The sequence below is a fragment of the Diadema antillarum genome, unplaced genomic scaffold (assembly GCF_040938485.1).
Source record: "Diadema antillarum isolate AM-2024a unplaced genomic scaffold, OU_Dant_1.0 seq00000098_RagTag, whole genome shotgun sequence".
NCBI lineage: Eukaryota > Metazoa > Echinodermata > Echinoidea > Diadematoida > Diadematidae > Diadema > Diadema antillarum.
This window is the reverse complement of record NW_027271187.1, coordinates 1,332,931-1,354,112: the sequence shown is the minus strand read 5'-3', so window position 1 is coordinate 1,354,112 and position 21,182 is coordinate 1,332,931. Positions and strand designations below refer to the sequence as shown.

At 41.3% G+C, this 21,182-nt stretch overlaps 3 protein-coding genes across 3 annotated transcripts; 1 reads left to right on the top strand and 2 right to left on the bottom strand.

Moving 5' to 3' along the window:
* LOC139726779 (small ribosomal subunit protein mS26-like) lies at nucleotides 1–4,508 on the bottom strand. The gene is made up of 4 exons (XM_071637770.1): nucleotides 4,167–4,508; nucleotides 2,199–2,345; nucleotides 1,460–1,583; nucleotides 1–219 (listed from the first exon to the last, which is right to left on the bottom strand). The coding sequence occupies exons 1-4, from the start codon at nucleotides 4,403–4,405 to the stop codon at nucleotides 1–3; spliced, it is 729 nt and encodes a 242-aa protein (XP_071493871.1). The 5' UTR covers nucleotides 4,406–4,508.
* A 1,085-nt stretch (nucleotides 4,509–5,593) lies between these two features.
* Nucleotides 5,594–12,656, top strand: LOC139726761 (protein RCC2 homolog). Its single transcript, XM_071637753.1, has 7 exons — nucleotides 5,594–5,597; nucleotides 6,204–6,400; nucleotides 7,958–8,270; nucleotides 9,424–9,583; nucleotides 10,159–10,280; nucleotides 11,742–11,960; nucleotides 12,466–12,656. Exons 1-7 carry the CDS (start codon nucleotides 5,594–5,596, stop codon nucleotides 12,654–12,656), a joined length of 1,206 nt encoding a protein of 401 aa, XP_071493854.1.
* A 2,986-nt stretch (nucleotides 12,657–15,642) lies between these two features.
* Nucleotides 15,643–16,491, bottom strand: LOC139726760 (uncharacterized). Its single transcript, XM_071637752.1, has one exon. The coding sequence runs from the start codon at nucleotides 16,489–16,491 to the stop codon at nucleotides 15,643–15,645; it is 849 nt and encodes a 282-aa protein (XP_071493853.1).
* Between the last annotated feature and the right edge of the window lie 4,691 nt (nucleotides 16,492–21,182).

Sequence of the window (21,182 nt, the reverse complement as noted above, 5' to 3'; positions counted from 1 at the left end):
TCAGTTCTCTGCCATTTTCACATCCTCGTCCTCCTTCTCTGGCGACTCTTGCTCCTCTTCCGCTAAAGTTCTCTGCCTAAATTGCTCCCAGGCAGTGTCGGGTGGTAACACTGGCTTGCCCGTCCTTTTGATGAGGAAATTATAGTTCTTGGGGTTATCCAGGGCCTCCTCTATTGCTGCCTCCATGGTCTCCATGGTGATGAAAGATTTACTTGCCTCCTAATCACATCAACAACAATGACAACACCAAAGTTAGAACCACTGTCAGGTGTTACTATGTATTAATGATACACATGTGTGAGTACTTCTCAAGTTCATTAGCATTTTATTCCCCCCCCCCCATCACTGCACACAATATTCCAACCACACATTGTAATTGCAATGCCTCTCAATTTCCTATAGAAATAAACATGTACATACATGTATGCATGTAGAACTGCAGTGTGTGCAGAATGTCTTGCACCATTCAATAAAGCTCTTTAAAGGGGAAGGCTAGTAACTGATCAGTGGGAATCAGTGGAAATGCTGGGAAATGATTGTTCCAATCCTTATGAGTTTCATTCAAGAGTTCATTGTATATCTATTGTTGTGTGAAAATGATTTGCTTCAGAACGGTCTCATATTCAAGTAATGTGCAGATTAATGCTCCGTCACTGACCAGGGACGCTAACCTGGAAGCATTAAACTGCACATTACTTGAATATGAGACCATTCTGAAGCAAATCATTTTCACACAACAATAGATATACAATGAACTCTTGAATGAATCCCATAAGGATTGGAACAATCATCTCCCAGCATTTCCACTGATTCCCACTGATCAGTTACTAGCCTTCCCTTTTAAAACCATTACATGAATTACTACTACTGTAAAAGTGGAAATTTTTTGCACATTTCGCACAACCAAAAACTAGTGCGAAAATAAGGGCACGCAAATATTATTTGCCTGCCATATGTTCCAGTAGTTGAGTTCTTGATTCCGCGGAATTAAAAACATGCAAAACTCTTCTTACCCCGCTGAGTGCGAAAAATAAGTCGCGCGAAAATATCCACTTTTACAGTATACAAATACTACATATCTTTACTTCTATTATTGTAAGTCGAAATAAATGCAGTTTCTATGGCAGCAGTAGCCATGCAGCAAACCAACCAGGCGAGTACTATGATCTGATTTGGTGCTGAATATGCTCGAAAAGGAAAAGACAACCATAAGCCAGCCAATGTCTAAAAAGAGAGATTCACGAAAGGGATGGCCAGATAACTGAGGTCTTGTTAGGTAAATGTAACTAATGGTATTTATGTAACTTTGCTAAAACCTGCCCTGATCTGTTGCTGTGCTTCCAGTGATACATGTATCAGTCTTTGAACAACAACTTTTCTCATGGGGGATAAATTCTCTGCTAAATCTCATCACTCTTCGTAGAACATATAATCATTGTTCACAAGCCGATCTCCATACCTTTTCACGTTGGACCAGTTCTGTCAACCTTTCCACCTCTTCAGCTTCCTTTCTTTCCTTCTCAAGCAGCCTCTGTAGATTTTCTTCTTCTATCAATCTGGCCTTTGCTGCAAGCTTCTCAGTTCTACAATCACAAGGAGGTGGGGGGGGGGGGGGGCAAAATGGCAATATTGAATCAGTATATGATATGAATTGAGGTAAAATGTGCTACCCTTGAGACATGAAAACTGGTGCCAAGTCATGCATGAACTAGAGGACATTGGAGAACTACCGGTAGCAGTGAGCCAGAAGTTATGCCTTGAAATAAAAAAACTGCATGCAATGCAGACATCTTTTATGTACGGTATACCATGGAGCATGGTAGCTCAATGGGTATACCATACTAACTTTCACCACATTTAGCCAAATACATGTGCGATTATTCAAAAGTCCATAAAAGCGATGCATACCAACTAATATTGAGTTACATCAAATACTCATACACATTTCCTGTGATATCAATGCTTTAATATTGCACACATGCATCACCATCAGTTTCAGAATTTAATTGTAACAGTGAATGGAAACAAAACCTTTCACACAATTGACCAAGGAGACCATTACCCCATTTAGGATGGGCTGATTTGCTATATAAAATACGCATATCCCATAGACACCTGCCCGAGTATACTCGGGACTAGTCTTTAAAGGGTTTACAGACAAACACAAACAAACAAACAAAACTCTTCACTAAATTTACCTTTTTGCTGCAATCCTTGCATTCTCTTCTTCATTCCAAAGGAGTATATTCCTGAATTCTTCTTCCTCCTCCCTCTCTACCTGTTCGCTTGACAGCCCTTCAGCTGTTTCTCCCTTCTTCCTATGCAATTCTTCAGCAAACATTCGTCTGACGGAGAAAACCCAAAGGAAATGTTTGAAAGCAAAGTTTTTGGGGAAAATTTTTGATAGGCAGACAGTTATGAATAACATAAATGATATACAGTAAATGACATCACAAATCAATTGAATATTTCACAGTCAATAATCACAAAGATGTACCCTGTAGATGCACCATGGTTGATAGTCATTGATTCCGGATGTCAGATAATTGCACCCCTTCAGCCAAGCACTTATCTGTCACTGTATACGCCATATTTTGCAAGTCTAAATTTTCGCGAATTGGGAATTCCCGATGATTTCGGGAGTGGTTAAATTCGTGATCGTGGAGTCCTGTACTGAATGGAGAAGACATGTATACACGTACATCACATTCACATCAAGATCAGAATCAATATTTTTGTGTGTCTTTAATTTCGCGAATAGCACCTGACTCAAGAAATTCGCAAAAATAAAAACGTTGCGAAATATTCAGCATATTGCATACAGTACTTGTTTAGAAATCATTACCTCACACAGATTTCAGGATTGTGACATAATACCATACTCAAAATTATCAGTACATTTGTGTGTGTGCGTGTGCGTGTGCGTGTTTGTGTATGTATACAACTACGAGTTATACAAGTACAACTGCAAACCGCAGCAACCTTGATTACACTGACCATTGTGACATACAAGTGTACACATCATCTATCTGTAACTGATTGATGACACAACAATGTACCTGAATTGTAGTAATGGCTCAGGAGAAATATGGAGACTGCATTTCATTTTCTAAAGCAGAGCGTTGCTACATCAGTACATGTCAGAACCACAACTACATGTACAGTGGACTCCCGTTATAATGAAGTCCTCGGGACCGGCAGTTTTCTTTCGTTATATCGAAATTCCGTTATAACCGAACAAACAAACTATAAAAAAGAAAGAGCTGGTAATGTTGCGGCCTGAATTTTTACTTTGTTGTGACCAGAATTTCGTTATAAGTGTTTGTTATAACAGGAGTGCACTGTGCAACTACTGGCAGAGATATCTGAATACAGAAACATTCATTATGATATTACCACTTTACCAGGAATACCAGGCAGGCAAATTTGGTAATGATATCAAAAGATATAATTTATCAATCAATGATGACATGAGACTTGGTGCACAATCCAGCGATCCCAAGGAGTAGCTTAGAACTAGAAGCAAAAAAAAAAAAAAAAAAACGCACCAAGGTTCAACCTCCCATGTCAAAATTCGGCCGTGTGGAAAAGCATAGCCGCCATAGAGGTTTCAAATGACAAGCCTTGGAAGGCGTTTACAGTTGAATAATGGCCGGCTTGCTCTAGCTCTAGTTCCATTTATTATTAGATTCTACAGTGAATCTCAAATGTAATAAAATCAATTCAATTTTCAATCTCTAAATTTGTCGACTAAATCTAACTCATGAACTACTGACTGCTTCTGTGCTTGTGTTACTGTTTTGAGTGTTCAAGCTCGTGTTTTGTCATAACTGCTAGTACACTATCTGAAAAGGAACGAGAAGTTGAGGTAAAAGTTACTACAGACAGACAACATGGCAACATGAGGAGTAGACAGAAAGATCCGTCTGTCCAGAGGAGTCTTTTATGACATGAGTATGAGGGGATCCGTGAAGCCAGACGCAGTCTCCGCAGAACATATCCCCGATGACCAGATACAGACCGATCTTTCGGTCAACATGAGGAAATAAACTACACTGTAACATTTCCCTTGATCCATGCATTGTGATTTGTGGTTAACTCTAACAAGTTACCATAGAACTTTCGTCTTTAGATAATGGGGGGGGGGGGGGGGGGTAATAGATTACCGGATAGATCTCAGAGTTGTCTTGTAGTGAGGCAGTTTCTCACTGAAGAAAGCTTGCTCCCATGGATCCCTCGGTGTAGGTTCCCTCACCCTTCCCTCCTTTGATTTAGCCTTGGGATCTGTCCGCCGTTTTCTCCACCGAATCTGTTGTAGCTGTATCGACGTTCCTGCGTTGACTGGTGCCCACAGACGCTCGACAGCTCCGGCATGCCGTAGCGAAGTTTTCACTGAATTTAGCATTCTGTTTGAGAGCAACTATGCTACTGGAAGGAAAAAGAATCAACCAAGTAAGGCAATCTACTGCTCTTATGGTGCCAAACCTCCTTGTATGTTGATTGTTAGGCACGATTACGTGAGTAGTTCAGCTGTAGACTACCCGGTGAGCAGCATGCGTTCCGTCGACAGCGAGTGTGCAACGCGCTACATGTATACAATGTATGTGAATAAAGTACCAGACAAGTCGACATATAAAATACTGCTTTTTAAGCTGGTCTTTCGGCACCATCACCATACCACGTCGCGCTGATATACTTTTAGTATTACACGTAGTAATGTTTCCATGCCAATTCGTTCCTTTTCTAATCAGGCCCGTAACTAGGATTTTTTTTTTTTTTTTTTTTGGGGGGGGGGTCATAATTATAAAAGTGGACCACTTCTGGATTTAATCAGCTGACAAGCAACAAAAAAAAAAAAGAAAAAGAAAAAGGCATCACCGCAACTGGGGTGCCACTACAAGCCCCCTTTCATTTTTTTTTTTTTCAAGCGGGGTTCCACGACTCATTTTTTTTTCTTTTATCTTTTTTTGGTTACTGGCAAACAGGGGGGAAGGGGGTCTGCAGAACCCCCTGAACCTGAACCCCCCCCCCCCCCCCCTCAGTTACGGGCCTGTTAGTTACTATTTCCATTATGACTTTCAGTTTTGTTTGTGAAGAAATGCTACCGCAAGTCACTAACCTATATGATTCAATATGATTCAATATATATTAAATTGTCACAAGGTGCAGTTCTTAATAGGTTTAAAGTGAACTGATGCGTTTCCATTACCCGGTTCTAAAGGACTGAAGTCACGTCTACTGAGTGGCATACAATATGGGCTTGAACGCAAAGTTATTTGACTTGTTTAGAGACATGAACTCAGTTATCCCCGGCCCCTTTTAAAGAGGCAAATCAAGTGCTGTTTTGTTATGGTGAAAAAGTGAATATAGTTATTTTGAGTTTTCTTTATTTTGTTCTTTGTATTGACATTAAAAAATATAGACTTATCCTGCAATGCTGCATGCCCAAAAACTTAAATTTGTAAAATTTGAATGGATTGTGCAATTTTCCTCAACATTGTCATCGATGTGTTCAATTTACATTGCTGCATCCACTCAATCCACATTATATTTGGGTGAACTTGTCCTTTAAATAACAATGATTAAAATCAAGATGGGTATATAATGAACATCTCTTCTTGAGTCTTGAGCATTAACATTTATCAATAACTATTTATATTACAATAATTATCTTGTATATAGGTGACTTGATTTTCAAACTTACTGCCATTATTATGCAATAATTTCATAATTCCATTAAACCAGGACATCATCAAAAGGATAAATGCAACAATGATGGTGTTTTAAAAGAATGAAAGAAGACATCTGCATGCCTGTATCTTATATGGGGACAGGGTGACACGCTATTCTGTGGCGCATGCAAACAATCTCGTTGGGCGAATGTTAGGGCGACTCTAATGAATACGGTGTCGCGTTGTCATAGGAATTAGGAATGGGTTCGTCGAGCGGTCTCGATCTCTTTGCCTGCACGTTGTGCAGTACACGTAGTTACGTAATATCTGTGAGTTTCCGAATTGCAGGTGCTAGGTGATTCGAACCTCGAACCGTGGAATGATTAACGTTACTATATTGTACTACAATAGTTAGTCCCCTCATCACCTTCCTCCATATCGTCCGTCTAATGGTTTAGATGTGCATTTTGGAATTCAACTCTTTAGCCGTGAATCTTTGCGTTTTCTTTCGTTTTCCCTTCCTGAAAACAGGGAAAAGTGTGCACGTGAATCCAGCTCCAGCGTTCTCAGAAGCCGGTGCGCCCCCGGGTCAGGCCCGTGCACGGTGCAGCTCACAGCTAGCAGCTGTACGTCGCTCGGCCAGCTCGGGACGCAAACAAGTCGTGCTCGGGGAGCTCGGGCAGGCAAACCTTTGTTTATCCCACCTCCCTGACCACTTGCTGACCTTGGTATGGTAGTATCTACGGCTACGCCTACACGAATATCTCCTATCCTAAGTCCTGTGTCGACTTCCACTTGCTAGTTTGGAGTGTACATGCAGGATGTTGTTCTCCTCGGCTCGACACGAGCTTTTGCATACTTCTTCATGACCTCGACCTGAAGATCTATCTTCTAGTACTAGTTCTACTGCACTGGGAAGTAACTTCAAGCTGCTGAACATCAAGCAAGGTGTTGATGACTAAATAGTTGCTGCTCGGACCCTGTGTTCAGGAAAAACAGTTCTTTACATATTCTGTCTCAATTTCAATCCACACCCGAGAAGCTGTGTACCATTGCATTGGCATACTGACATGTGTCTGCTATAAATTTCGAAGTGTGTAATTTGCTGAGAATGCTACTGCTAGCAACCATGAATGTAATTTTCGGATTTGGATATAATAGGTTTGGTCAATTATTACAGGCAGATTCCTCGAATAAGCAAAATATAATTACACACCCACAGAAGCTAAACTTCTCAGAAGTAAAACGTAAAGAATGCAATGTCTTGCAAAGCGATGAAGAAGTTACCACCACCCCATCCACCCTTCATCAGCCTTCCACTGATGGTGATTGTGGCCTAGGTGGTGGATGCGCTGCTGAATCTGGTGCAAGGAAATTACAGCTAAATGAATGTGAGGAGGGACGTGCAACGAGAACATTAAACGGTGATCCTTCATTACATGACGTCATTGCTAGTTTGAAATGGAATGCAGTTGCCCTTGGTTTAAATGGTAAGCAAGCCAAACATCTTCCAAATAAAAGAAATCTGTGAATTACCCCCAGCTCAAGGCAGTAAGTTACTCCAGCATCCCTAGTCAAGAATAGCTTATAAACACTCTGAAATGATACAAACAAAATGTAAATTGTTTTTTGTTGTTTGGGATTTATTTGGCATTTATCATTTTGAAAAAAAAGATATATGATTATGCCAACTCTTTATTAAAGAATTAATTTTGATTCCACATGTTTTTTTCCTACAATATATGTTAATCATAAAAATTAATCAATAGACTTGAAAATATGTAGATACATACATATATGTACATCATACATGAACCTCAGATAACCCAGTTGACTGAGTACAGAGTAGTAACTAGTAGTATAAACTGGCCGGCCCGACTCTAACTTTAGCAGTGGTAGTGACAAGGTTTCTAAATAGTTTGCCTCTGTTAAGAGGTATACATGAACCTGTTTTCTTTTAACTTACCTGGTAATATGTATTGAGAGAATTTCACGGACCACTATCTTTTAAGAAGTTATACGTAATGGTAATTTTGAGCTGCACAAAATTACGAGGGAACAGATACTAATGTTTTTATTTGCAACAGTAAATTTACTGAATACTATGTATTGTATAGATGCAATGTTGGTACAACATGAGTTACTTTAAGCATGAATACCCTATTATTGTTTTCTCTTCTTCAGGGGGCTTAGTGCTGGGGTGCTTGTTCGGACAAAAGGATTCTCTACTTGAACTTTCTTCCTGGAAAGATGTTTCTCCGTCCAGATATTTGTGTCTTTGTGAGGACCGCCTGTTTTGCATCAATCGGCACGATGACTGCTATGTCCTGGAACTATCTGATGCCACGGGAGCAAGACCAAAGAAGGTTTCAGTCTATAATGAAGTCAGAACAGCAGGACGGGATAGTTTACACTCACAGTCCCACAGGATTGCTGATGAGGAGGGTATAGCGGCAGTTGGGCAGGTGGCCCTAGGTGTAGGTTCTTCCACCCCACCTGCAGTACCTTGCTCTGAACACGATCTTTCTCAGACCAGTGATAAGAAGACAGGATTCAGGCATTTGGCCTGTGGTGACTCACTGGTTTTATGTGCTCTTGGTAGGTGTTTGCTTTGTTTAGATACAGTCAAACCTGTCTATAGTGACCACCCAAGGGAGACGAAAAGAGTGGCCATTGCAGCAGGTGGCCACTATAGACAGGGTCTTTAATGTGACTTTTCTATTGGGGGAATTAAGTTCAGTGGTTGTATATGGCAGGTGGCCACTATAGACAGGTGGTCCCTATGGCACTATTGGCAGGTTTGACTGTACATAGTGTACATATTATGAAAAAAGTGGTTTAGTACAAACAAAAAAATGAATAAAAATACAGCTTGGAATATCTGAAACCTTTTGACTGTTTATATACCATTGGTATGTTAGTACTTCAAATTACAGAGTAGCGTATTTTGTATTTCCCACAAAGAGGAAATCATGTCGAAGGCTTTAATTGCAGGTAGGTGTCAACTGGACATCATTATTGATGTAAATTACTAGAGATGCTGACAATGATGCTTGTAATTATCGGAATGTAGGGCAATTTGTCAATCAGTTGCAATGAAAACATCTCGACGGTGTCGGGCAATTTGTCAATCAGTTGCAATGAAAACATCTCGACGGAAGAATTTCATGAATTTAAATAACAAAGCAGTACCCGCTGCATGCTATAAGGATTAGAACCAACACTTGCTGTCGGGCGAAAGCTCGGTGGTCTAGTGGAGATGACGCCTGTCCGGTGATCAGGAGGTCGTAGGTTCGAATCCTGCTCGAGTATGTACGCCCATGATTTTTTATCATGGCTACTACTAAAACACTGATCAATTCAGTGCTTATTTACGTCGATGTAGGGCAATTTGTCAATCAGTTGCAATGAATAAAGAGGATGTTGGTAAATAGCGATGAATTCAAGTTCATTATTCTAGACAGTACCGTTGTTATTTCTTATGAAGTCTTAGTCTCAGGTATATTGGTGTCATGGTGCATTGTAATGCCTGTTAAATATTCATATTCTGTGTTGTATGTCTCTCTTTCTCTCTCTTTCTTCTTCTTCTTTTTTTGTCTTTTTTTTTTTTGGGGGGGGGGAATAACTTTGCCCTGTATATCATTCTCTTTGATATGCAATTTTTGATGCCATCAAGATTTTGTTTGCCCATAAGATGGAAGGAATCTGTCAATCATCAGTGTGCCTTCTTTTTTTCTCTCTCCTTCTGTAGATCCAGATCGTCAGGCAGGCAGGATAGTGAGATCAGAGGAAGATGAGTTTGTCGTCCATCGCTTCTCGCATCCCCTTTCAGTTAGAGCGATTTCCTGTGGCAAGGAGCATGGTCTGCTCCTGGTCGATCAGGGCTTGGTCTACTCCCTCGGCTTGGGTAGGTAGGTCAGGTAGTCACTCGGTCAATCATCACCCAGTCAGTTCAAGTCTGCCACGTTCTTTATTGACTATTGCCACATATTATGATCATGCTATTTATATAGGCCTACTTTTGTTGGTATATATGATAGATTTATGATTGTCAAATTATAGGGCCTACTTATTCAACTGTTGTACACAGCACAATGTGAAATGCTGCCCTCTGGTGTTGAGTTCCAATAAGGTTATCAAGATATACATGTGACCAGTTTTAGTGCCAGTATAAGTAAACAATCATGTTTGTTGTGATGATACCTGCCTGAATACACCATATCTGCCACAACAAGAAATTACTTCTGCCTGGGATATACACGTATTGTTCTTTATTAAACAAATTTGAGTGTGCGAGAGTTCCATCTCAAGTAGGAAGTATAGATAGTTGGGTTTTAAATAGTTTAATTTTCTTGTCTTTACTCTCAAAAGTGATATCCGTTGTCCAGTACAGAGTACTCATTGTGGACAGACTTTTTTCTGTGGTAGTGAGGCATACTAGAGTCCTTGGTAATATCATTTGTATTATGTCTTTGGTCAATTTCAGCCGGGGTCAGTTAGGGCATGGTGACACGGACAGTGAGAGAGAACCCAGACTCATTGAGGCCCTAGGCTGTGTGGGTGTGACATCGGTCAGTGCGGGAGGATGGCATTCAGCCTGCATCAGTGGTAAGTTCACCAGGCAAGAACAGATGACAAGAGATGCTTGTAAGGAGGGGCAGGGCAGTGTAACTAGTGCTATACAGCTATCATCAGCAGTATGTCTGTTTTGAATGGAACTGCCTCAGGTTTATACGTTTCCTTCTATTTTTTCAGACTCCATAAAGCGCTTTATTGGTGGTGATATACTGTATACGCTATATATTTCGCGGGGGTTTTATTTTCGCGAATTTCGCGAGTCGGGAGCTATTCGCGAATTTAACAACACGCGAAAATATTACCTTCCAAAATTAATCCCTTGCCTTGATGATACGAAAATTTCAGTAGTAGTATACCATGTCATGGCTTACCGAACAGACCATATACTGTACTGGCTAAGCTTGTTTACGAACATATAGCACGTCCACGTCTACTTACGAATACTGTAGAGAGCCAATCCATTATCGCAAGAGGACCACTCGTCAGAAATCTAGCGCGATGGACTTAACCACTTCAAAAATGTTGAATTCTAACTTACTAGTTAGCAGAGTATGGTAAGTTTTGTTCATGCAGTGTATAACTAGTATCATTCTTATTTGCTAGTAAGTTGAAAATTCACGCTTTCTTTGCCACTTCATATTTTCTCTGGTCCCCCAATCGTGAATTTAACCACTCGCGAAAATGTGTGACAGCGGTAATTCGCGAAAATTTATGTATGTGAAAATTATAGCGTATACAGTACTGTATATGCCGAATATTTCGTGAGGTTTTTATTTTCGCGAATTTCGCGAGTCAGGTGCTATTCGCAAAATTAAAGACACGTGAAAATATTGACTCTGATCCCAATATGGATGTGACTAACGCATGTCCATTTCTCCTTTCAGTACAGGACTCCACGATCGCGAATTTAACCACTCACGAAATCGTCGGGGATTCCCAATTCGCGAAAATTTAGACTCGCGAAATATATGGCATATACAGTACCATGTGGCATTTTCTATTGATGATGATATAACAACCTTCTTCTGTAGTCCTTGCAGTCCCTGTGTATCAAATTTATGCTTGTCTGTTTTTGCTCATTTTTTCAGCTGGATGCTGATATAAATAAATGACAAATGTGTATATCAGGCTTTTCTCTCCGTCACAATGTCATTTTCCTTATTGCAATTATCTACTTTGTAAAGAGTATAGGTGTAGTTGAATTTGATACCCAGTACATCAGTGCATCATCATGTAAATATGAGCAATTTGTTTGGTTTTATTGTTGTTGTGAGAACTCTCTACAAGGTAACAACATTGCATTAAGATACTAAACTCATTATTCTAAGCTTCAAAGATGTGTGTTTATATGTGTATGATAAGGACACATTGCCTGTGCATAAACAAGTGAGATAACATATGTAGTGTATAAGTGTATCAAAGCACAACAGATCTAATGTCAGTTGGAAAGCAAAGTGACCAACAAGGCAGAATTCTTGTTTGTGTATTCAGACATAGGTGACCTGTACATCTGGGGTTGGAATGAGGCTGGTCAGCTTGGGCTATCCCTCAAAGCCGGAGTGGAGGAAGAGCCTGGGGCTTCTTCTCCTCGTTCTGACCATTCTCCATCAAGAGTGACCTTTCAGATGGTTCCAGCCATTCTAGATTTGCCTGGAGGGGTTAACGTGTCAAAGGTCAGCTGCGGGTCGAGGCACACAGCTGCAGTGACTTGTGAGTATCAAGAATAATGCTCTTGTATTCCTTGTCTTAAATGATAGATGCGCTGCAGATTGTTAAATGCTAAGAATCTCGCTTTTATTAACAAGACTTACACAATTAGGAATGTATTGTTGATACTATCCTAAGAGGAAAAAGGTATTCATTTCTGCTTTTGATTTTGTTTTCTGTCTGGAGATTTTGAGAAAGATACCAATGGCACACCTATTCTGTCTTCATTGCTGTCACTGTCTGTATAACGCTCCCTAATATAAAATACATGTATGTGCCTTGTGATGCAGATTAAGGGGAGAGCCAGTTGATCAGTGGGGCAACCTCTAACCTTAGATTTAATTGTAGCCATCTCTAGGGATGAAGGAATGACATTCAGATTTAAAAAGAAAGAATAATGTGTCTTTCACCTTCGCCTGTTTCCTCTTGAGCAGTTTTGCCTCTAGCTATTTTGACTTTGACTAAGGCACCTATATTCTATGTGTGCTGACCATTTTTCTTGTTGCAGATGATAAGAGGCTCTACACGTGGGGTTGGGGCAAGTATGGACAGCTGGGTCACGGCGATGTGGACTCACAGGATCAGCCGAAGCATGTGGAATTCTTCCACCTTGAGAGGCTGTGGGTCACAGACGTCATGTGCAGAGATTGGACCACTGTCGCTCAGACGTGCCCCGCGCCATCACCCATGCCGCCATGATGTCTCCGACGGAACGCCGTGACCGATGCATCATGCAGCTGATACTGACCTGTGGCATGCTATATTTGTCTGAAGTTGGGAAGTTATGGTAGAAAATACTATTCAGTAACCGATACCAACTATCATAAGCGGATGCAGCTCGTCATGCACCCACCTTTCATGCCCCACATGTTAATCAATGCTGAACTTACCCTTGTGGAGTAATGCTTTTGGCAACCTTACTTTACATTTGATTTGAAAGCAGTGAAGTTCAAAGGAAACAGTTTTACATGTACATGTATATGTGAATTTCCTCTCACAGCCTTATGAATAAGTTTGACTGACAGTACAAGTCCAATCAGTGTTGAGTAACAGTTCACAGTATCAATTACACAACAATAATCATCTGGGGACTGTTTCATGAAACTTTTTGTCAGTGATTTACACTGACAACTGTTAAAAGCTACAGAAATCCTTGTGTCTGATTGGCTGATAGCAAATTTGTCGGTGAAAACCTCCGACAAAGATATCTCTTGTAGCTATGAAGGCTGGGAAAGGAAAGAATGCTCAAACACAATATTCTCTAGGTTTCTGTCTCAAGAAGTGTTTTAATTCATGACTCTGTTTCAGGAAACTAAAGTTGAAGCAAAGATCAATAAGACTTCAGATCAACAGTTATAAAACTAAAGCTAATGCTCGAGTGAACATTCTAGCAACATTAAGACATATTGATGTTAACTCAAGTGCGAAAACAAATGCAAACACTAACCTGAACACAATAACAAAGTGCAAAGCTACAAAGTAACACAATGCAGCTAGCAATGCAAATGACTTTAGGCTGACACTCTTGTTCAAAAAAGCTAGTGATACTCACAATTATGAGACTAGACCTGCTGTTTCGGAGGGGCTGTTGGTACGTAGAGCCAAAACAAAGGCTGGAAAGCAAGCCTTCTCACACATCGCAGCTGTTGAATAGAACAGCTTACCAAAGAATATCAGACATGCTTCATCCAAGCAGTCTTCTTCAGCACAGTTCTGGAGAGCACTTAATTTTGCTCAAGAATAATTAGTATGATTCATATTTTAGAGGCTGCACTTTGTGAGATAATGTTATCTCATTACACCTTTTGCAGTGAGGCAGATAGTTTACTGACTACATTTTTCTGCTTCTTGATATCACCTTCCATTTGTTTGGTTTTCTGCCTCAAGGCATTTGATTTTGCCAGAAGTGTGAAGTTGTTTTTCTTTTCAACTTCTTGTCAACATCTGTGGTTAGTGATACAAGAGTCTGCTCCAGCTTGTTGAGCTTCTTCCTTTCTTCATTAAGTTCAGTTTCTTCTGCAGCCCTCTTTTGCAGCTTGTTCTGCTTCTGCAGCCATTTCCTTTTGTTGAGACAGGTGGGTCATGTACCTTGAATAGGCATGATTGCATGACCTCAGCAGCCCTGATGTAATCTGAAAGTCAGCAACAGAAAGTTCTGAAAGAGCAACAGTGTCATGGTCCATTCTTTGTGCCACCAATTTATTGAGTCTTGAGATTGCAGTATGGCTTCTATGCACTTGACAGCTCTTTCAAATGTAAAATGCCTGAGTGCACAAACACATATAATTTACTTTAATTTCATTCATTTATTTCACCACGGATAAAAATGCCCAATCAGCAAAAGCTGTTTTCAATGGGGCCATGAATCAGTGTACATGAATCATGTTAACATGATAAGAAATGATTTATGTAAAAACAAACACAAACATCAAAATTTGTTGCACTACATCAACAGAGTGAAAAGTTAAGCTACGGTCGCAAAGGTTCGTACGAACGATGCGTTTGTACAAATGTTACTGTTCGTACGAATTCTGGAGGTAGTAGAGATTCGTAGTTTGGGCACAGATCTTACGGCCTTCTTACAAATTTCGTACAAACGCTGTTTAATTCGCAAGAACAACTTAAGACCTTTTAAAGAAACGACATGATTTTCAGTTATACAGTGGCCTTAGAATTCATACGTTTTTCGTATGAATGCCTCGAGTTATTCTTTTGTCAGACTTACGGCCATCTTACGATTTCTTTTTTGTCGGAAGATGGTCGTAAATGCAACTCATGACACTCTCAAGTCATTCGTAAGAAGATTTTACAATTTTTGGGGGGTATATTTTGTTGGGTTAAAAAGATGCTGCCATGTCCTGCCGTCTTGATGATTCTTCCTCCTCCTCCTCCTCTTCCTCGTAATCTTCCACTACCTCCTCCCTGTCACTTCGGATGTCCATCATCTCTTGAGGTTGTTGCTCCAACTCTCCCCCTCTCGCTCCTTCCTTCTCATCCTACTCCTTTCTTTTCTTCCCCTTCCCCCTTTTCCCTTTGATTGCCTTCCCTTTTGGTCCCATATTTAACAGAGATGCTTTCTGGTCGAACAACTAGAACAGAGTGAGGATTTGAGCTTCGCGTGTTTGGCTTTATACCCCCTAAAACTCAACAGTTGCACAAATTGTGTACCTACGCCTTACGAGTCCCTTACGAACGTCTTACAAACTGTGTTGTTCGTAAGAACGCAGTATGAATCTCCGTTCGTAAGGCATTCTAACGAAAGACGTAAGAGCCCTCTATGAACAACTGAAGGCATTCTTACAATCGTAAGAATTTAAGGCTTTTAGAATCGTCTCTCGACCCTACAAAATCTTGCGTAGTTCTTACAATGTTCGTACGACGTTCGTACGGCTGTCTTACAAAGAGAAGACACGGTCCGGCAGCATTTACTACAATCAGTGTCAGATTGTATGTTTTCTGTCTATATTCGACTGCGACGTCGATCTCCCCTTTGATGTCGAGAAGTTCTCCCATGTATGTGCAAAGTTTTGTTGAAGATGGCCTGAGGGCTTTTCCGGGCCAACATTTCTCAAACTTCCTGGCGGGTATCAGCGACAGCGACGCCCCTGTGTCAACCTCCATTTCCGTCTCGACGTCATCGATCAGTACTGTCACTGTCATTGGAGGGTTAGGCCCAGTCTTCACATTAAAAAGAGTGTGTTTGCGAAGTACCCTCCTTCTCAGGACGGTCCAAACAGTCCTCGCTGGTTTGTGCGTCTTCCTCATCCACCACGTGCACATTGTCGTTTCGGCGGCTACGACACACTCGTGCGATGTGGCCTGTCTTCCCGCAATTAAAACATGTGTTGTTTCTGAACCTGCAGGTGTCAGGAGAGTGAGTAGCACCACATCGGTAACATGCCTTCTGGGGCTGTTGCGCCGGGGCACGCCCAGTACTGGACTTCGGCGAACTCGATGTCGATTGGAATTTGTGTACTTCCCCCTGCCCAGCTGCCGAAGACGCCTGCGCACACTTCAGGTCTTTGACATTGGCGTTGGCCGTTTTGATCCCCTGAGCGATGTCGATTGCTCCCTTGAGATCCAACTTCTGTTCGGAGAGGAGGCGACACTGAATATTGTCATCATTTATGCCACAAATGAGGCGATCCCTTAGCATCATGTCGAGCTGCTGGCCATAATTGCAGTGCTCGGCTAACGAACGGAGGGATGCCACGAAGTCAGCCACAGACTCCCCCTCGCTCCGAAAACGGCTGTTGAACTTACAGCGTTGAACGATTTCACTCGGGACCGGGTTATAGTGCCTTTTCATAAGGGCACAGAGTTCGTCAAATGTTTTATTGCCTGGTTTTGCGGGAGACACAAGATTCCTTAAAAGGCTGTAGGCCTTTGCGCCGGTGACAGTAAGCAGGATGGCCCGCTGCTTACCGGAGTCTGTAATACCATTGGCACCAAAATAGTGCTCAAGTCTCTCAGTATATTGGTCCCACCCATCATGGTCAGGGCGAAATTCATCCTCTTTACCGATCAAAGCCATAGTCACGCGTATGTCTGTATAATCCTCATCGCCAGTGTAGAAAATACCGAAGTACTCAACAAAAACTACTATAATGTGGAGTGGAACCAACCTTCATGTTTATCTTATGGAGTACAGAAACAGACTGAATATTTTTCTACCAGAAGCACATGGCTTCGACCTCATGAATGCCAGGAGTGGTCCCTGGTCAGAATGAAATATATGGGGACAGGTCCTGTCTGGCAGTGGTCAGCCCCATCCAGTATTCCCAGGGTTTATGCCCCTATTTCATGTGCTTCCATTTCTGCTATGTGGTTACAGGGCACATGGGCAATACATTACAACATGCGCTCCCCATTCCAAATATTCATCAATAAAGATACCGAAATATTTTGTGCTTTTCACTCTCTTAATCACATCGCCATCTAATGATACTGTAATTCTTTTATCTACTTATTTAAGCCGATTTCGTGTACCAACTAATAAAAATTCACATTTAATTAAATTCAACTAAAGTTTGTTGCAAGCAACGATATTGATAATATAGCTAGTAAGTCATTTTCAAGGAATGACTTAATTTCAATCACATTTTTAGAACTGCAATGCAAGTATCAACAGCATACAATGGTAATGTAGATTTTTTGACTACATTACCAAATTATTTATGTATAATGAAAACAGTAACGGGCCGAGTGCAGACCCTTGCGGTATACTCCAATCGTATTCTATTCATATACACATACTGAGAACGAGATGACAAATATGACTCAAACCACTTGTGGGTAGTATCCTGTATGCCAATGAAATGAAGTTTGTTGAGAAGAATCTGGTGAACTAAGCTATCAAAAGCCTTTTGTAAGTCCAACTTTTCCATGCCAGTAAGTAATCCTTCATCCACATTTTCTACAGCATCGTCTGTTGTATATAGGACCGCAGAGCAGGTGGAGTGATGTGGTTGGAAACCCGATTGGATTTCCATTAAGATTTTTTTATCTGTCACGTATTTATATGTTTGTTCAAGTACTATCTTCTCAATAACTTGAGCTAATACAGACATAAGAGAAATTTGTCTGTAATTGTTCATAATTTCAATGCTACCTTTTTAGAATATGGTAGGTACTTTTGACATTTTCCATTTTTATGGTACATCTCCACTTTTCAGAGATAGATTTATGATATGATGGAGAGGTACAACTATGCATGGTAATATTTCATGAATTAATTTGGCCGATATATCATCTTGTCCACAACCTTTACCCTTGGGGAGACTTTATAACAGATCAGAGACCTTCTGAACTGAAACCTCATGAAACTGAAATACATCTTCTAATTGAGGAAGGAAATCCAATGCAGACTTTTCCATGTGAGGTATTTCATTCCGTACATTTTTACCTACAGTAACAAAGTGGGTATTAAACGCAGTCACGATTTTTTGGGGTCTGTTACATAGTGATCATTGTAGCACCCGCCAAGGGTCACAGGCGCCGAGGTAATATCACTGACACTGAATAAAGCAGGAGGAGAGGCCATATGATGTTACTTCAGTCAGTGACACGATGTGAATTACATCATGGCCACTAACCACAACTTCTTCTCTCTCCCCTGTTCTGGGTTAAACCATCTTTATTTTAGGGGGTTCTTTCTGGAAGAAAGTCCCTCTTCTGTATCATTTAGTCTTAACATGTTGCTTTTTTTGTTATGTGGGCTTGCCCACACTCTCCCCCCGAATTGGAAGGCTTGTGTATACCGTTGAAATATACTCTACATGTCATAAAACATTTCACTCTTAAATTCGATCATTGTCATCATGGGCTCCAACCACCTACATGCTTACTTACAAGAATTGCATCACGATTTCCAGCTACTAGAGGGGTCCTCTGTTACATAGCTCAAGTTAAGAGAGTGGCCATCCCTATTAACTTCATGGGTGTATGCAAGGGGGGGTCGGGAGGGTCGTACGACCCCCCCAAATTTTCAAAAGGTCCACTTTTTGTAAAAGACATTTTTGTTTTTGGAGGGCTTTTTACCCCATATACGACAGGAAAAAAAAAAGTGACCAAGTGGTGTTCCAGCAAATTGTCAAAAACCTCGTAAATTTCGTAACTTAATTTTAATGCCATACCTTATTTCTAAGTAGACAGAAAGATCCGTCTGTCCGGAGGACTCTTTTATATTTTGCCATTAACGCTGTCCTCCGTAGACAGACGGAAGGTTGCAGTACCCATTGCTGTGTGGATGTTCTTAACCACTGTCTCTATGGAAAATTGGGTGAGGTACCTCACCCTTCTCGATTGCGTCTAAATCACGGCCCTAGGTCGGCAAATTTAAGCTTGTATGGTGAAATTATTTTTTTAAGAATACGTTACACTCACCAGATTAATGAATAATCCAACATTTTAGGAGAATTTTCAACGTAAAACACAGCCTGTCGCGTCGTCACATTCAAACTGCAGAAACATACACTATGAATCTATTAGCCAATCACATGCGAGGTAGTTTCTACGTGTTTGTTTTACTAAAACACGTACCTCGCATGTGATTGGCTTAGCAATTGTTACAGATTCAAAATGGCGACTTACTGCTCGCGAACGGCGATGTTGCGATATCGATAAAATTTCTGCATTATAACCGAGGTTATGTGAGTATTTCGATTGCACAATGTGAGAAATTTATCCCAAATATTGCTGCATAATGTGTCATGTCATGTCATACTTGTTTGAATGTAAAAAAGCTGTCTGAAATTTGGTTTATCGTAACGTTTGATCTGTGCGCGACTGCTCCACACAGGAGCCGCAATCATTGACTTCGGTCTGTATACGGAGGGGATCCGTGAAGCCAGACGCAGTCTCCGCGGAACATTCCCCGACGGACAGATACAGACCGATCTTTCGGTCAAATTTCTAAGCAGCACTGCCATGCCGAAAAAGTAACTTTTGTATGCACCAAATTTCCATTTTAAGATATAAAATTCAAAAACTCCCTACCGTGTGAGGGGGGACACCCCCCTCCCACACCCTCCCCCCGCTCGGTCGCTCCGCTCCCTCGCAAAAAAGGTCCAAAAATTTTGATTACGACCCCCCCAGAAAAAATCCTGGATACACCCCTGAACTTGTGTGGAATTTTTCCCATCCTGACATAGACATCCATTAGTATACAAATAGTGAATGGTCATGAGTGCAATGGTACGAGATTTCGCACGAGGTGAAAGATAGAGGCGCTCTATTCAACAAGGCGAAGCCGAGTTGAATAGTGCTCCTCATCTTTCATCGAGTGCGAAATCTCGTTCCATTGCCCGAGTAAAGACTATACACTATTTGTTTTATACAACGTCCAAGTAGATCTTTGTTATTTGGTTGGAGGATTGTTGGGTAGGTCTAAGTAGGCCTAGAAGTCTATATATGTATGAAAAATATAGCCATACTTACGTGTGGATCCACTGCGGTTCTCTTTCTGGCTTGTGCAATCAGTGTAGACACAGGTCACAGCTAGCGCTCATACACGTACACTATTTAGCACTACGTAGGCCCACATACGCGCATGCATGTACCGCACACGTACACTGCGCTAGCTGCATGCGATCCTCAATATGCAAAGCAACACACAGTACATGCAGTACCGTACAATTTCTCAAACCGTGGAATAGAACGAAAAAATCGAACCAAGTTGCACGCAAAAATAGAACCAAAATTGCACGGCTCGTTGAATGGAGTACTTATTGAATATCACGTCACCAACAATCCTCCAATCAAATTACAAGGATCTACTTGGACGTTGTATAATAAGGTATCAATACCCTTTACAATTCAACAAATTTGGCATCTACATTTTCTACCTTTGCTCTTTTCATCTCTGCCACATTTCCCAAACACCTATGTAAGTAAGATGATTACAATTATACCAAATTATATACACCTAGAGTTGGAACTCCCATATTCTTTGCATCTCTTCTCTGGGATTTACATTAGGAACAACAAATCCTAACATTAAAACACATTAATTCGTGGAGTTTTCATATGCTTGTCTCTATTGTTCATTTTGCTGACCCCAGAGGAAAGTGTTCTGCAGTCCAGAAAATGGTGACTGATACGGGTATACTCCCCATGGTACGTATGGCACAGCATAAGGGTTGAGCGGTGGCGGCTGGTTCATGTCGACCCATCCCTCGTGCATCGCTGGCATGTACAAAGCATTGAGTGATGCACCAGTTGGCCATTGTTGTGGATTCCCCAGCTGAGAGTACGTCAGGACCGGTGGTGGACGTCGGGACCTAGGCGGGTTAGTATGTTGTGCCGGTGGTTCAGCTGTACTTGTAGGGGATGAATCAGAACATTCATCGATTGGCTGAGTTACTGGGGATGACCTACAGGTGACAGAGGTGGTTGTGCATCCATGTGACTGTTTGGGGCATCTGGGGCTGTCCTTGATATCGGTGGAATGGCACCATTACCATACTCCGGGATCCATGTGACTTCCTCATCTTCTGAGTCACTTTCTTCCTGTCTTCCCCAGCGTGGGATGGGTGGTTGTGGGTTCTGTTTTGGAGTAACATGCCGATGGTTACCACATTGGTCATTTGGTACTTGGGATTCCAAGTGGTCACAGGGCAAAAGCAGGTTGTGATGCAGTACACGTACGTGGCCCTTGGCCCTTCTCTGGGCAGACTTCATATACTGGAATATCAGGTGACAGGCAGCGGTTGACCACATGGATGT

Coding starts and splice junctions, on each gene's coding strand:
- LOC139726779 (XM_071637770.1), bottom strand. CDS start 4,405: ATGCTAAATTCAGTGAAAACTTCGCTACGGCATGCCGGAGCTGTCGAG. Junction 1,584..2,198: donor GCAAGGATTGCAGCAAAAAG/GTAAATTTAGTG, acceptor TTGTGATTGTAG/AACTGAGAAGCTTGCAGCAA. Junction 220..1,459: donor AACTGGTCCAACGTGAAAAG/GTATGGAGATCG, acceptor TGATGTGATTAG/GAGGCAAGTAAATCTTTCAT.
- LOC139726761 (XM_071637753.1), top strand. Junction 8,271..9,423: donor ACTGGTTTTATGTGCTCTTG/GTAGGTGTTTGC, acceptor CTCCTTCTGTAG/ATCCAGATCGTCAGGCAGGC. Junction 9,584..10,158: donor TACTCCCTCGGCTTGGGTAG/GTAGGTCAGGTA, acceptor GGTCAATTTCAG/CCGGGGTCAGTTAGGGCATG.
- LOC139726760 (XM_071637752.1), bottom strand. CDS start 16,491: ATGGCTTTGATCGGTAAAGAGGATGAATTTCGCCCTGACCATGATGGG.